Source organism: Pholis gunnellus, assembly GCF_910591455.1.
Source record: "Pholis gunnellus genome assembly, chromosome: 1".
NCBI classification, from domain to species: Eukaryota; Metazoa; Chordata; class Actinopteri; order Perciformes; family Pholidae; genus Pholis; species Pholis gunnellus.
Window position 1 is genome coordinate 18,843,810 of NC_136528.1, and position 17,574 is coordinate 18,861,383.

The 17,574-nt window shown below is 45.5% G+C and overlaps 1 protein-coding gene across 3 annotated transcripts in view; it reads left to right on the forward strand.

Moving 5' to 3' along the window:
- The first annotated feature begins 362 nt into the window (after window positions 1-362).
- The window catches only part of gse1b (Gse1 coiled-coil protein b), a 37,881-nt gene continuing 20,669 nt past the window's right edge, over window positions 363-17,574 (forward strand). For 2 of the 3 annotated variants that reach the window (XM_079172067.1, XM_079172069.1), the window contains exons 1-2: window positions 363-488; window positions 14,874-15,071. In XM_079172067.1, the coding sequence (XP_079028193.1) occupies window positions 14,876-15,071 (196 nt within the window). In that variant the 5' untranslated portion in view covers window positions 363-488; window positions 14,874-14,875. Of the gene's footprint in view, window positions 489-12,843; window positions 12,863-14,873; window positions 15,072-17,574 lie in introns of those variants that run through there. The other variant, XM_079172068.1, reaches the window with a different exon arrangement.

A 17,574-nucleotide genomic window follows, 5' to 3' on the forward strand; every position in this document is an offset into this window, starting at 1 on the left:
TCTCCTTTCATTTTGTCATATTGAATTTGTAGATACAAGTTAGTCACAGATTTGTGGTTATTTTAAATGACCAGGAAGTGACTCTCTCTATCCTGGTTGGGGATGGACGGGACATTCTTTATCCCATTGGGGGGACAATGCGGGGTCAGCCCTGTGGACTGGAGGCGTGACGGTGGGGGGGAGCAGGTGCTTTTACCCCCCGCCCCCCTCAGGCTTGTCTGTCTGTCTGTCTGTCTGTCTGTCCGGCCCCCGCCTGAGAGGAAGCCCCACCTCCCGGCTCCCAGCAGCCGGCCGCCTCTCTCCTCCTCTCCCCGGCGCTCTGCTGTGCTCTGCTCCGTCCCCGTGGCCACGCTAGGCGTCGGAGCTTCCTGCGTGACAACAAAGTGCAGACTCTCTGTTCTCGACGGGGGGATGGATCCGCGCTTTTACCGCTAACGGAGGGAGAAATTTACTAATTTAAACACTGGATTAGCCCATACTTGTTTGCGGTGAGTAATTCTGTGTAAACCTTTAGTTATGTTTTAAAAACCTGGAGGTTGTTTTGTGTGAACGAGCGCGAGCAATACGGCGAGGGTTATGTTGAGGAAGTCATTGCGATATCGAGGAAACGGGTGCTAGTTTCTTTTTTTTCTTCTTTTTGTCGAAGGTCGGTGCCGAGCCCTTGTGTGTGTACGCGGGTGTGCGCGCGCGTGTTTTGTGTGTGCGTGCTCGTGTGTGTGTGTGTGTGTGTGTGTGTGTGTGTGCGTGTGTGTGTGTGTGTGTGTGTGAGAGAGAGAATGAGACGAGAAATGCAAGAAAGAGAGCGTCAGTGCTACTGAAAGAGAAAGAAAGAGCCACTCCCGTGGGTTCAGGTGGCGATTTAAGCTGTTTTTTTATTATCTGGTTTTTATAATCCGCCTTGTTAAGGTTTTTTTTTTGTTGTTGAGTCAATCGTTTTTTAAAATTCAGATTAGCCTAAAGGACTGAAAAGAATAGCGGGCGACCCCCACCCCCTCAAATTAACTTCTTGTAACATTGTTACCGGTGCGCTGTTGTGATTATTATGTAAAGCACAGCCCACAGGGTTTCTGCGTAAACCATTTACGCGCACTGTATGTACAATTGTGTTATTGGCTTTACTTGGTCTGTAATTCTCCAGTCATGATGGCTCCTTTAAAATTATTGGAGAGCGTCTGGTCAGGGTTGCTGCTTCAGATCAGAGAAGTCTGTCTATGAGTGGAACATTTTCTCTGTATTAATGTGTCTGTGCCTGCGTTAGTGACACATGGTGACCATTTGCTGCCCTCGGGTGAAGGCTCTGACCCGGTGTGTGTATGCGTGTGCGCGCGTGTGTGTGTGTGTGTGTGTGTGTACACGTGCGCGTGGCAGGTGGACCGTGTTGAATCACTTCCCACGCGCTCCTTCACTTCTCTTGAACTCCAGGCGCATACAACAGCTGCTTCTGTCGAGAACACACAAACTTAACACACGCGCACACACCTCTCGGGTTTAAAACGGGGTCTCCAAACACAGCCCGGGAAGCAACAGGCTTTACTGAACAAACTGCTGCGGGTTGAGTTTATCTGCAGCCAGAAGGAGCCTTTTTGTGTGTTTTAGCTGCTGCTGATAAGGTTGGCTATAACTGGAATTAGAGCCTCCTGGTTTTTATAGTGAGGCTGCCCTGCTGGTGTCTTTAACAGCTACTGCCTGCTGCTAGAAATAGGTAATTCATTACATGGGCATCTGTCTGCCATGTAAGATATCTGGAAGATACCTGTGTGCTGTAATTTTGGGCATATTGTGGTGTCCGTTATTGTCTCACTGCTACTTGCATGGATTACAGACTCTTTTCTCTCAAGCACCAGAAATGGTTCGCAGCAGCACAAGGTTTAGAAAAATGAACTATGGGGACATAAGTGAGGGGAGGGGAGGGGACACGTTTATTTTCACCAGTTGACACTGGAAGGCGATGGGAGATGCTATTGTTCTTGTCCCAAAGAAACCACAACAAACACAACATTTCAACTTTTTATGGACATTGTTTGTGGGTATTTATTTATTTCAATATAAAATAACTAAGTATCGTACTAAGGAGGCTATTTCGCCACGTGTCTATCTGTTAGGTGCCAGGTTTCAAAATAGAAATTTAAATGAAAAAACTGCAGTTTATGTGTAGATCTGGGAATTTGGCACTTTTTATGTTTTTCTCATGAACAGCCGGACGTAATATGACACATGGCGCACGTATCCTATGGTTGTCAATCACTGTGTGTATTTTGATTAAAGACTTGATCCAGATTAAGCCAAAGTGGATGGATATGCTCTCAGAGGGCCACCGACGGCAGCCAATGTCACTAATACACTATGACCATTTCCATACAGGAAAACACCCGGATGAACACACACACACACACACACACAAGTTACACAATACCGCAATTGACCTCTGACTGCTGTCACTAATGTGTTTCAGTTGTAGCCCGTCTGCCTGCTACACTGTGCCTGTGTGTCATCCAACACCACATTATAATCTCGGGTCATATGCAATATCGTTAAGTGTTAAGCAGTAGTAAATTGCGTGCTTGTTGTGAACCATAACAACTTCTCTATGCGGTTTAGTTTGTTCCCCCACCTGGTAGACATCCACTCTGCCTTGCGTAATGTTGGTGAACAAGCAATAATACTCGAGTCAACATTTCTCCGATATGCTTCGACACATGCTGAAATGATTGACCCTGCAAACATTTCCTAAGGGGTCAGAATCACCTTGATATGTGTGACTGTCATAGTAGTAGCAAAACACTTCAAATTGTCCAGTGGCAGTAATCTCACATCTGGATTTCAGAGAAACAAACTCGGTTAACGGGGACAAACATAACCTCCTTGGCAGAAGCTGTGAGTTAGCTAACTCGAGGTGGATTTGTCCTCCCTCGTCACAGATTTACATGTGTCGGATGGTTCAGGACATGATAAGAGTGTGAGATTATTTATGCAAATCTTGCGCTGAGAGGAACAGAATTTCTCGCATGTGATCTGCCATTTAAAATGTGTCGAACCCTTATCCTGCGATAGAGCCTATACTAGGTTGGCATGTTTTCAGGTGTCGTTGTCGTCGTCGTCGTCGTCGTCGTCCTGTTTGTCATGCTGCGGTAGCCTGCAGTGCTGCGCGTGTCTGGGGGCTAGACGGCAGCTGTGTTGAGCAGAGTGTTGGTGACAGTTTGTCTGTGGCAACAGCACCTGGCTCTGTTTAGAGAGTGATTAGGAGAGTCCCAAGCAGCTCCCCATACTGTTTACACAAGGAGCCTGGAGTTAAAGGTGACCCACTTTGCATTTCCTTATCAACAGCCCCCATTGATAGCTTTGAATAGCACAGACTGTAGAGAGGCCTTTGCATGGGTTTACACGGTTTCCTATTGGAGACAATAGGATGTGTTTGGGCGAGGCTTGGATTTGACTAGCATTACAACAATGTCCTGAGGTGGTATGAAAATGTGGGTGCACATGGTGCACACATTGCTTTCTTTGTGTGCTGTGTGGTCTGCCAGTGTAATGGAAGCAAAACTACTGTTGGAAATACAGGTTTTCCTCAGCCATCATGTCTCCGTCACCTTTCTTTCTTCATCTCTGTCGGCTTTTCTCTGTCTCACTCTTGATCTGTCTTCTTCTGTGTCACTGGCTAGCTAGCTCTCCAGGTGTGCATGATAGACTTTGATGATTAAATGTGTAAAAGCGGGTAGTAAAGGTAAGCTTGTAAATGTGATGACCAGTGAAGACAGCTGAACAAACGGGTCATAAAGTATTTATCTGAAAGGAAGACGAACAGAAAGTTGGTTGTGCAGACAGACCGATCCACAGGTAGAGGAGGACGTTGTAAAGTAGAAAGCTGCAGAACTAAAAACTTCCTGTGGCTCATTTTTTGCTCCATTTTTCACTGATAAAGCTTCTTATCACTTTGTGTGTGTGTGTGTGTGTGTGTGTGTGTGTGTTTTTGCTCTGTGTGTGAGAGCAAGCCTAACCTGCTCTGTAAACTGGGCCTGTGTCACCCTGCATTGCTGTTAATTAAACAATACTTCATCTTCAGCCCCAGGTATTCTGTATATGTGTATATTGTATAGTATTGTATATTGGTGAAACACGGCGTCAAATTGTTGGTAGACAATGAATTTTACATGCAATGGAATTTGTGAGAGATCACCGCAAACATACCACCTAGAGAGAAGTAGTAAAAACAGTAACAGATCGTAGCTTGCCGTAGTAATTCATTGAACGTGGAAGTTGATGTGAATGCGTTGTAGTTAATATACACATCTCTCCTTCTTGTTCCCTCTCATATCTTCATCTGTGGGTGTGTCAGACGTTAACAGGTGCCTAGTCACGCAATTTGACCCATTTCTCGTCAGGAGAAGGATAGTTGAGTTTATGTCGTTATTTTTTTTGTTTTAAGCGTCACATTTGTTTCACTTTACTTCACCACTTATTTTACAATTTATTTTGACTGAGCTTGATTGTATCTTTTTTATCTTGTTTTTTTTTTTTTACACAGTTTGTTACTCTGCAAACATGTCTCTGTCTCAACATTTTTGTTTGCGGGACTTGAGTTTGTTGTGGCGTCAAAAATTAAGCGCGATGCAAGCCGGTTGAGTTGAGGTCGAGTCGCGCTGTTCTTTGTTTGTCACCATGAAATCCCATGCTGAAGACCCATTCCCTGAACTGTACCGGATACATGCTGCTTTCATATCCAGTGTGATATGAGGAGCACACAGCACATTGCTCAGCAGTGGGGTAACTAACTAACTTTTGTATTTTCACTCTTTCACACACAAAAGCCAGACTTGCTACATTCACCAGACCATACCACACTCTCTATCTTTAGCGTATTTGTATGTTTGTGTAGCTGATGTTTGCTTCTGTCGTTTTCATACTCCAGGGCCTGATAAGCGTTGGCCAAACAAACACAACACAGGCAACATGAGAGCAGGAGATAAGGGAATCATACACACACTCAACACTGACCATACTTGACTATTGCCCTCACCAAATAGGGCTTCTTTCATTCAGCATTTTGGCGTGTGTTCCTCTGCATGTATCATACAGTGTGTGTGTGTTTTTGTCTATCTGTCTGGTCCTTGTGCTTTCTCCAGTCACACTCTTACGGTATAACCCAGCATTGTGCTAAAGGCTGCTCTTCAACAAAGGCCTTTTCTTGTGCTATCACATCATCATCTCTCTTTTCCCTTCTATCCGTGTCTGCTTCTATCTCTCTTCAACATGTCTGTCTGTTTGCCTGTCTCCCTCGCTTCCTCTGTGTCTCTCTCTCTCTCTCTCTCTCTCTCTCTGTCAGAGATATCTGCTATATCAGCTGACTGTCATATTGTGTGTGTCTGTTTGTTAACATGCCTCCTTGTGTATGAGGTCAAGGACAAGAAGTGAAGTGGCTTTTGTGGCCATGCATGTTTTAATCAGCTCATGGACAGAGCTGCATGCCTATGTTGGTGGCGGCCAGCTGTGTTGAACGTGCTCTCTCAGAAGATCTAGTCGCCAGCTAGACTTGTTTTATCTGGCTGGTATTTGCATTATCTATTTGGGCCACTGTTCTTTTAAAAAAAAAAAAATCTGTTTGTATCTCGTTTAACATCAGCCATATGTGCCTCCCCTTTGCAAAATAGATACACAAGAAGGAAATAGTCTAACTTCAAGCTATTGCATGGCTTTCACATAGCATTCAATAAAACATATTCTCACGTTGCTCTCTGGGAGTGGACTCTTTAAGTTGAGCTGAACTACCAGTTACTTTCGTTATCAATAATGAACGTCTTTTCTATCAATTGTTTGGTCTATGTAAAACAATAGCAGGAGAAAGGCTAAGGGTGAAGCTATTCATCAATAATCAAAAAATAGTTCCCAATTATCTTTCTGTTGATGAATTATCATTTTGGATCCACTTTAAGCCACGGTCATGTGAAACCTGTGGTAGTTGTGTTTCTGTTATCTTTGAATGACATCTCGATTCATAGATATTGCCTGTGTAGACTAGTCATGAGGATTTGTGCATTGGAAAGAATGGGTCATTCATTTGTCAGCACAGAGCACATTTATCTTAGGCCTGATTTCGATGGGTTGCACACATTCCACTGGTCCAGATAACAACCAAGCAATACCAACGCTGAAATTGTTCGTGATCCTACACAGAAAATTAGATTTTCAGAAACACAAGAGCTATTAAGAATAATCTGGTTTGACCCTTAAAGTGTTGTAGAATAGTAAAATGCTTTCAATGAGCTTCTATTCTGCAAAAAGCTAGTCCAATACTTAAAACTTAAAAGAATAAAGGACACCACGGGTCTCTGCTCTGTGGCCAATAGAAACCTTAGCGTTGAGAAGTGGGGCCATGGCGGCGGTGGCATGTCTCCTGCTTGCCTAGAGGAAATAGGTTCACTCATCAGTCTATACAACAGCCACACATTCAGACATGCACATACATGTACAAGCAGGAACACACACTCATTAAACCCATTACAACAGGGCAACTATCAGCAACCAGACCCTGCTATGGAAAGTCAAGTTGTGTGTGTGTGTGTGTGTGTGTGTGTGTGTGTGTGTGTGTGTGTGTGTGTGTGTGTGTGTGTGTGTGTGTGTGTGTGTGTGTGTGTGTGTGTGTGTGTGTGTGTGTGTGTGTGTGTGTGTGCGCGCGGTGGAACCGCTTGGGAGTCAGGGCCCATGCAGAGCACTTGGAGTGCTAATTAGGCAACCACAACCCAGCAGAGTACATCACAGAGAGAATAGAGGGGAGAGAGAGGTTGAACAGGGGATGAAGTGAGGGGTACATGTAGGGGAGCTGGCAGAAAACATCTCCCGAGGAGAGAGTGAGTGAACAGAGAAGGAGGGAGAAAGTTGAAAGATGACGATAACTGAAATATGTTCCATGCAACGATGTCCCGAGGCACTGAGAGCTTTACAGGACAGAACAATGCAATGTATGCTGGTATGTGTGGGCCGTCTGCACCAAACAGCATCACAGGTACAGCAACCGTGATAAGCTCCAATGGCGGATCCTTCTTTGTTCCTGTTTGCTTATTTATGCGCTATGAGTTCGTGTGAGAATTCTGTCATGTCTCCTGCCCTGCTGGGAAGAGCCACACTGCCACCTTTTCCCATCTCTGTAGCAGGTGAGGTTGATTAAAAGAGACAGCCGACAGGACCTGGTGATGATGAGGCTAGTGAGTTAGAGCTGACTCCCTGCCTCCTCTCTCAGTCAAACAGCTGGGCTAGGGCTGAAGCTGGCCCTCTCATCAGGGGAGCGACGGGGCCGTGTCCCCCCCTCAGCAAGAGGCTACAGAGGGCACAGCCACACAGACAGCAGCTTGACTCCTGGAGCATGGACCACAGCCAGAGACACAGACAGGAGGCTCTTATGTGTGTTTCTGTCATTGAATGTGTGTGTGTGTGTGTGTGTCTGCGTGTGTGTGTTCACACTCTCTAAGCAGCGCTGTGAAGCTTAACCAGACTGTTCTGTCATACGCCCACGCTGGTGTCTCAGAGAACACAGCCACACACTCCCCAGATGATATGCGCGCGCGCACACGCACGCACACACAACCCTAGAAAACCCTACCACAGCCGCTATGTAATTAACAGACAGAGGAAATGGCGCTGTTGGGGTGGGTGAGTCGGATACAGGGAGGAGGAGAGGAGAGAAAATCATCTCAGCTCGTGCCTACCCTCAAGACACAATCTTCTTCTCTGTGTCAGTGTGTGTTGGATAATAAAAGAGAGGAAGGTGAAGATGGGGAGAGCGATGCCGGCTGGTCCTTTGAAATCTCTGGTTTTTTTTGGGGGGGGGGATGAATAATAAGGTGTGCGCCCACATACACAGCCACATCATTTAATGCCACACAAGGTAAAAAAAACAGGAAGACTGCTCCCTTTGCTATTTGCACGTGTGTGTGTGTGTGTGTGTGTGTGTGTGTGTGTGTGTGTGTGTGTGTGTGTGTGTGTGTGTGTGTGTGTGTGTGTGTGTGTGTGTGTGTGTGTGTGTGTGTGTGTGTGTGTGTGTGTGTGTGTGTGTGTTGAAGACAGTGACGGTGAGCCAGGTCAGAGGGATATGTACTCTGTTCTCTGCTGTATAGCTCCATAATGGAGGCCTGCTGTATAATGACAGCTCAGACACAGGCACTACTCTCTGGCTCTCTTTTGGCTTCTTGATTGATATCTTTCTCTCTCTTGTTTCCCTTTTCTTTTTTCCCTCCTTTCTTCTTTTCTCTCTCATTTACCAGTGGGATTGTCGCCTTTGATTCTGCTGCTCTGTAGCCACTGTGCTGCTGTTTCAGGATTTCTCTGACATTACGATTTCTCTTTGGTATGGAGTGAAAGAGATGGCACGCATGCGCAGAGACATGCGCTCGCAAGGTGTGCGTGCGTGCGTGCGTGCGTGTGCAAACACTCGCACACACACTCACACATACACATCCGTTCTACAGCGCCTGAGGGTAGATTGCTCTGACATCTCATCTCAGAAGTCAAACAAACCTGGAACTACCAGAGCAGGTTTATCCTCATGTGCTCCTGGATACTGTGTGTGTGTACGTGCGTGCCTGCGCATTCGCAGGTTTATGTGTTTCCAAGACAGAGATTATGACATAGTGTTGAGCATGACCACAGTATTAATGAGAATGAACATCTTGAGGTTTGGTTCCTGCTCTCTTGTTTTTGGAATGCTTGCCATTCCAGCTTGAAGATCATCTTTTGTTCTTTTATCACAACCTCAACAGCTGCTACAGGTTCAGTACATGAGTCATATTAATAAACAGTATATCGCTTACTTGTTGAGTTTGTCAGCCGGAGTCAATAGATGTCATTTTTTTTAAGCAATCCCATGACGTGGTAGTGGTTATTATGCCCATATTACATCCTGTTTTGCTAGGTTGGTTTCATCAACGTTGCAGCATCTCTGGTATTTTAAGCACCCAACTCTTTTCTTTTTCTTTCTATATCTTTACTAGAAGTTTGCTCATGCTGAACTTCTTACATACCTTCCTCTCATCCTTTTCATCCCCCAGTCGGCACATATTCAGCCAGGCCATCAAGTCAGTCAACCATTCATGATGACATGTACTCATCAGGCCGAGTCTAAATCCCTTCTGTATCTGTGGCTGAGCTGCTTACACCAGGTCATTTCAGCAGGGTGGATGTTTGAACCTGTGTCCTCTGGTTGAAGTACGCTTTCCCACTGAGTCATGCCTCCATGTTCGAATACCTGCGCTGTGCTATCATGAGCAACTGTGATCAGAGCTGGTGATCTGAGGGGGTTTCCTCTTATCTACGACGAGATGGCTTTGGTAAAAGGTGTTGCTTTATCTTGCTGATGTGGAGGCTTGCTGGTCTAAAACCGGCAGTGAACGTATGTCGCCCGCAGCTCTTCACCAGTTCACATCACGTTTACCTCGCTGCGGTATTTAAAACTGGTCTCCTGAGCACGAGAAAAGGTCTACATCCCACGGTGTAGGTTAATTTCAGGTATCAGTTGTTCGCTCATCATGACAACAAATTGGGCGAAACTTCTGCTGCTGCTTCACATTGAAAGCCTTCTAGTGAAGCAGCGGTAAATGTTTATTTTGTATTAGCAAATGCAGCTCTGACGGTACAGCAAAGAAGACGATTATCAGGAAACAGCTAGGGTGCTATTTGTTGGAGGAAAGTAAGAACCGGAATGTAGGAGTGGAACAAAACACCCAAACCATAGAAGCTGTTACACAGGAGCTACAAAAGTATTCAAAGCTGAGCACAGCAAGACATTTAGAAACGGTGCTTTAGTTGCCTGATCACACATGTTGAGCCAACCAGTTTATTACCCCGACATATTTATTGCTCATTTGAGGGCAGACACTGACCGGTTTGGCTCTGTTCCTAAGCAGCATTACAATATTGTGGCATAGTTCAAGTGTGCTATACCCAGCCACTAGAAAAGGGGCATCTGCTGCCCCGGTGGAGTAAAGCATGAATACACAGTGTAGGCCGTACAGCTCCAGCTCATGCTGCATTGGACTTGGCCAAGCCAGGCTTTGGTGGCGGGATCAGATAGATGGGCCAGGCGCACGTCTCTGCTAGTTTTAACGAGCTGATAGGCAAATCCCATCCTGGTTAAAGATTATCCACTAGCTAGAGCTGCCACTGTATTATCTCCCCATTGGCCCGGGGCACACGGGAGCCAAGAGGATTTACTTCACATGAATGTGTGAGTGAGAGAGTGAGAGAGTGAGATGGAGTAATCTGCATTCCAAACAGCAAAAGGGTGGAACTGTGTGTGTTTGTTTGACTATAGGAGTTAGTGATCGGCTTTGCTCCCAGCGGGGTGTTAAAACTGTGTGTTTACTTTATGCCATTTAGCAGTCAATCTGCTGTGTGTGTGTGTGTGTGTGTGTGTATGGATGGGCGGGATCATGTTTGTGTGTGGTTTGTTGTAATCTACATTCCTCTTCTTTCAGGGCTTTGTTTTGTTTTCCCTTAGGGCGTAACAGCATTCAAAGGGTTAATTGCATCAGGAAGCTTGGCTTGTAACAGACTCCTTTAACCCTTGGGTTGTCAGCTAAAATATTTTAATTTTTGCCACAGTGCCAAAAGGTCTAATGTATTCCTTTCTCCTAAGACCTTTGCATCAGTGTTCTACATCTTGAAAGTGGATGCAGCCTTTGTCATTTTAATATTCCATAATAATTTACTTTTATTTACTTTTTTGGTGTATCACTGGATTAAATGATTGTGAGATGTGCCGTTTCATCGACAGAGGACTCCCGCTGATTAACTGGGAGACAATGCCATCTGCTGGATGTTTGAAGAATCTAGCGCCAGGGACTGCCCAAAATACTGAGGAAGTGTGTAACTGAGTGACGGAAAGAGGTGAAGGCAGGCTCACTTATCTGGAAATTCATAAGACATTACTCATCCTGGATTAATAAAAGTATGCTATTCACCTTTACTTGGTGTGAAAAGAGAGCTGTGGCTTGTGTGGCTTGTGGCTTTCTGGTTTTAGAAAGAATACGTGGAAACAGAGAGTAGAGAGCGTTCTCTTTTGTTAGACCATGCACACCCACATAACCATAATGCTATCATTGATTTCCACTTAACCCTGTTGTGCGTGTTTTAATTGTCAGTGCCTTGAAGTAGTAAGTGTGCTATGGTTTAACTGGTAATCTATGAGCTTTCAGCAGTTGGGGGTTACATCGATTTCTGTAGCTGTGCTTCTCTTTTTGTAAGTTTAGGGCATCCATGCCTTTTTATTGGACATGAGACAGTGGAACTGACATGCAACAAGTTGGTCAACCCCAAGGCCACAGGACGCCCCATGAGCCACACTTCTACTTCTGAGTACCAGCAGAACAAGCATCATTGTTTTGGTGCAACCCCCTCAGCCCCTGCCATGACATGGGATCGCTGGGGTTTGCTTCATACACGCTTCTTTAGACCGACAACATCAACGAAGACAGCAAAGAGAAAGTCTCAGGGTGATGCTCGGGATGCCAGGCAGGAGAGGGGTGAGTGGGACAAAGATAGAAGAGAGTGGGGCGGTCCTGTGTTTTCTCGGGGGAGTCCTGAGGAACAGAAAGCAGCTTTGTCGAGAGGTGGCCTTCGGCACAATGCTGGCCCACCGAGTAGCTTATCATCTCTCTCCGTCATTGCTCTTGCTCCCTCGCTGTAGCGAGTGACGGAAGGAGGAAATGACTAAAGAAACGACTCATTCACACCCCTGCAATGACAGCAGGATGGACAGAGGGGAAGTCAAGCCCACGCTTTTACCCTTTTCCTAACTCCTCCACCCCCGACAACTATTACGCATTGGTCTCCTCCGTCATAGAACTCCATAGTTTATAGTGCATTTGCATGCTTGTAGCCTGTGTGCTGTGTGTGCTTGGCACTTTTAGTATTCTTAGCTGACTTCCTTGTTTGTATGATTACCTTTTGATTATGTAGTTGCCTGTCTTACGCTTACATTTTTCATGATGAGCATTTTCAGTTGTTTCAGAACAATTATGCCAATAAAGCAAGTTGAGTTGAGGCAGATATTCTAACACAAAAGGCTTTCTCTTGTTTGCTGTCAGGCTTGACACAGGCCAGGACATGTCCTCTTTCTCTTTCCTTCTCTCTTTCTTTTTGTGTCTCTGGGTCTCAAGAAGGGAAGGGCGCCTCACATATTTAACCCCCCCCCCCCCCCCCCCCCCCCCCCCCCCCCATCCATCTATATACATGCACACATACATACACTGCCTGTCGCTCCCCAGCAATGGGGTCAGATGTTATGACCGGCTGAGCACTCTTCTCCTCCTCAGCTCTTCTCCTCCTCCTCCTCCTCCTCCTCTTCTCCCCTCCCCCTCCTCCAGCGTCGCCTTGGCAGGGCATGCATGCCTGTCTGTGTCTGTTATCTACAAATGGCTGAGGAATTATAGGTTGAGAGGGGAGGAGGAGAAGTGAGGGAGAGTGTGAGAAGGGAGGGCTGGAGGGGAGGGGAGGTGGGTGTGGGGGGGGGGGGGGGTGAGGTCATGTGACATCGCAGCAGCTGCTAGGCTAAGAATTTCTGTTTTCTCACTTAGAGAGAGAGAGAGAGAGAGAGCTAGAGCAAGGAGGGGAGAGATAGGCAGCGTGTGTGGTGTGTTGCTTTGTTAGATAAGCTCAAAACGGTCTTTGTGAGCGGCAGCGCGAGGGACGGGAAGGCAGTCGGGCAGGCAGGCTGAGAGGGTGGACGGGTGAGAGGAGATAGATAGACGGAGAGAGCAAGAGAGAGGGGAGCAGGAAGATGGTGTGTGTCCTGTCGGTGGCTGCCAGTATGTGCCGTTCTGGGCTCAACGTGAAGATGCAGCCATGGGGGATCCAGGCGGCTCCACTCCTTTGTGCAGTAAGGAGCTTCAGCCACGCTCTTAATCTATGGGGGGGGGGGGGGGGGGGTGGGGGGGGGCGGGCCATGAACTACTGCCAGACCTCCGGATATGTGTTCCTGTGTGTATTTGTCAAGCTATTGTCGTCTCTGCTTTCACTGTGTTACTCTTATGTGTGTCTGTGTGGTTGATACAGTCAGAAGTACGGTGTGCTCTGTGCAGTATGTTAGGTTTGGCAGAAAGTTCCTTGTTTATATCTTTGACTCCCCTCTCTGACTTTCTCTAGAGAGGGAGGGAGGAAGGTACGCTAATGTCTTGACAAAGTCACGTTACTAGACTGGGCAGTTGGAGTGTGTGTGTGTGTGTGTGTGTGTGTGTGTGTGTGTGTGTGTATGTGTGTCTCAATGGCGTAGTGTGTGTTGTTCAGACAGTAGTCATTGTTGATCCCATTATTAATTGTGTGCTGGGTTCACTTTGAGTGCACTGGGTAACTGGGAGGTTACAGGCAGGACAACTCGAGAGGTGTTGGGAATGTTCACTCTCATGCCTGACTTGCCGCTGTGTGTGTCCACATACACACACACACGTGCGCGCACACACACACACGGACAGGGTGCTGTGCCTCTGCTCTCTTCTCAGGCGGGAACATGATCTTTTTATAGCCGTCTCAGCCTCTGGTGTAAACCCAGATATAACTCCTACACGTTTAATTCTATTGATATACTCTTAGTAAGCAGCTTTTATTTCTGTGAAAATGTCTTTGTCTTAGAATTTGTTTTGCTGGAAGTTTGCTTCGAATGTGGATTTGAGGAGGATACTGAACAATCCCCAGAGTGTGAGTGTGTGTGTGTGTGTGTTTTGATGTATCGGTTAATATGTGTGTCACACACAAACTAGTCTGAGTTTACGCTGTCCTCTGAGCCACCCTTAGTGTGTGTGTGTGTGTGTGTGTGTGTGTGTGTGTGTGTGTGTGTGTGTGTGTGTGTGTGCGCGCGCCGTTCTGACATTTAGGGATTCCACTAACCGAGGGGCTGTCAACACAGTGTCACCTTTCAACACACACACACACACACAGGAAGGAAAGGGACAGCCGTCTCAACCCTTCACACCCTCGCTCCCCCTCCAACCACCACAAAGCTCTTATAAATATGAGGCTAGAAAGAGACGTGACACATCAAAATCACTCTTTTCACTGTTGGGTGAACTTTTCTTTTTTTAATAATAATAATAATAATAATAATAATTGGGGTTGAACTGAACGTTTTCTTTTATACTCTTTTATGTCTCAGAACCAATGACTTAACAAATCCAAAGGTTCATTCAAAACTCATCGTCTAAATTTAGCAGCTGGCAGTATTTGAAACATCACAGTTTATTTCCTCTTCCAGTATTCTCGAACTTCCTGACAGAGCTTTTAGTAGCACCTCCCTGGCAGCATTAATTGGATCACGCGTAATATGAATGGGACGCTTTTTTTAATGTGATAGTTGTGTGTGAGAGCCAATGAGTTGCTAATTTGTTACATTTCAACGCAGTGGGCACTGGATGAGTTTACGCTGAATTTGTTAACATCTGCGGTACTATAACATACTGCCACTAAGGGATAAAGTCACCCTGGTGGTGTCGGAGCGTGCTCAGTATAGGTTTTGTGTAACCTCCATGACCATGGACCTCTGGCAGACACACAGCCAGACTGGAGCTCTTTGAGCACAGAAAGGGTGACCTGTCCTCCTAACCTCCCACCTCTGACCCGAAGCCATACAACTAAAGCCCCTCTGCCCCAGCTGTCACAAACAGACACCCAGCACCACACTCTGCCCTGACTGTCTCTGTGTCCAAGGAAACAGCTATGTGCCTCACTTGGTTTTGCATATTTCTTGCACTATATGCGTTTGTATGCGTTTTGTATGTAGCACTGAAGGTATTTATAAAGACTCCAGCCCTCCTGACTCATGTGTTTGTTGTTTCTTCTTGAATGCAGTATCGATTATAAATACTTTCCCATTCTCCTCCCTTTTGTCTTATTTGTAGGCATGAGCCATGAGCCAAAATCACCATCGTTAGGAATGATCTCCACGGCGACCCGTACCACGGCGACGGTCAGCCCCCTCACCCCGTCGCCTCTCAACGGCTCCATCGTAGCCAATGGAAGCCCCGCTGCCCAGTCGGCTCACTCTGGATTCGCCGCAGCCCTCCGTAAACTGGCAAAACAGGCCGAAGAACCTCGAGGTAAAGCCACATGTGACAGGGATTTGACATTCGCAGCACTGTCGAGTTTAAATCTGCTGTATGGCAGTTTTAGGCTGTATAATTAATTAATTAAGAAAATTAGTAATAATCTGTTTGCGCTACTTGTTTGGTGTGAATATATAAGCACGGTTGTGTTCTCTGTTGTGGCTTCCGCTGTGCAAGCTCATGTGGTGATTGGAATTAAGTGTTATGTATTCATTTAAGCGGTTCAGAATTAACTTACATCTTATGGTTTGCGGTTTGTGTTTATATTTCTCAATATGTTTTAGTCTGCAACGTTTGCTGAAAATATGAAATCTCAATATCAAACCATGATGAGAGCTAAGTGTATTGTTACATCCAGTGCCCTGACCCTTACTTGCAAACCGGATGGATTAGGTGTTCTGTACCCCCTGTACTCTGTACGTGTGTGTGGTTGTGTATTTGGTCTTTGTGTGTGTGTGTGTGTGTGTGTGTGGGAGGGGAAGGATATATGTTCCATGGCCGGTTTGTGTAGCTGAGTGCGGAACTGCTAATAGCAATCGGATGATATCCACACAGGATTGAATTAGTTGGTGTCTCTGGAGATATTGGGACGAAGAGGAGCCACTCTAGCTGACCCACTTAATGTGCTGTGTGTAAGTGCACGAATGCTTGTGTGTGCTTGTCAATGTGTGTATGATGGTGTTATAATTTCTCCTTGCATGCCATATAATTCCCAACTCTCAGCGTTTTATCCTGTGGTTGTATTAGGGCTGCACGGTTGCTAACGATTCATTTTCCAATTAGTTTAATTATGTAACAACAAATGTATTGATTATGCTAAAGATTATGTATAACTCCCAATTACCATAACAATTATTTACCCAAAATAAATATCAAAAACTTAATATTTCAATCATCTTCTCTTAAAAACAAGATAATGACCCTATTTGTCAGATGACAAATACCATACCTCACATACAAAAAGATTGCTGTCACTCATTGAATAAGATAATAATCTCTGTATGTCATAGCAACCCTGGCCCTGTATTTTTACTTCCCCAGTATTGTTTTTTACTGAAGTACTCGACTTGGAAACTTAAAATGGTTATGACGTGGAATGATTTCATCACATGAGTAATATACAGCTAAGATTATCACTGTGTGGGCCAAGAGAAAGGAATTCAGTCACAGACTATGACAGCAGTCAGTAACGTTAGTTTAAGTAATTTTCTTACTCCTACACAGCTGTTAAAGTCAAATAAAATATAAAACTGTCGAATAACAGCGTTAGGTGATGCATGCATGGCGTAACGTTACATTACCACAGTGATGCAACAATTACTTCTAACATGGGGGTGATGAAGAAACATTTAGAAAATCAATTTTTGCGATGCGGCGAAGTGCCTTTATTACGACGTTGATGAAGACGATTAATCACCCTAGATTGTATGAATATGAAATAAGCATCAGGTGGTTGAATTTGCTGGTTATTAACTCGTACGGCCATATGTCAGAAGTTCTGAACCATCCCTTTAATGCTGCTTGTTCAAAGATCTATAAATGGTCTCTAATACTCATGAACATGCTAATGTTTTTCAAACTCATGTGCCTCGTGTCTCTTGATTACACATATATAAACGTAACAAGCGTACAAAGCAGAATCTACACAGGAGAGTCTTAGTTGGAAGTTTAGTGTGTGTGTGTGTGTGTGTGTGTGTGTGTGTGTGTGTGTGTGTGTGTGTGTGTGTGTGTGTGTGTGTGTGTGTGTGTGTGTGTGTGTGGATATGTTTATGTGGCTCCATGCCTTGGCTCCGGAGAGGCCCAGCTACCCCAGCTGTCCACCCTTGCTCTGGCTCTTAAATCAGATGCTCCCCTCCTCTCTGGCTGTCCCTGGACACCTTGCTCCCCAGCCCACTGCAGCCTGGGACCCAGAACCCTGCAAATGATTTATTACCCACAGAGAGAGAGAGAGAAAGAAGTCGGTCTCAACCTCTCCTCACCTCCCTCTCAATCCTTCTCCCCTTCATCTCTCTTCACTCCCTCAACCCTACATGGCAGCCTTTTTTACATTCTCACCCTGTCTCTCTCAAACAGAAAAGTCCACTTCCAGTGTTCCGTCCTGTCTTTTCGTTGTATCGTGGACTCACCTTTTTTTTCTTATTGGATTTTTTTCCCTTCTTATCATTGATGCTCATCCGTTTTTGTGTCAGTTGCAGCCGGAAAACTCGAGGGTTGCGTTCTCTTACTCGTGTTTTTTTAATACCTCAGCTTTTTTATTTTTTATTGTGGTACGAGGTGAGAATAAATGTGCGCTGTTGTATTTGTGATTTTCATTCTACCAAGGCAGAGAGCTCCTGTCTGTGTCTTTGTCATACAAACAGACACCAGATCCTGTCTGATTAATCTCTGACACCTTTTTATTAACGGCACACAAAAAAAGCCCCTTTGTTGTTTTTGAAGCCCGCTGACTGTGCTGCGTGGCTGGTGTAGGCAGCGATGTTTGGGTGACTCAGCCGTC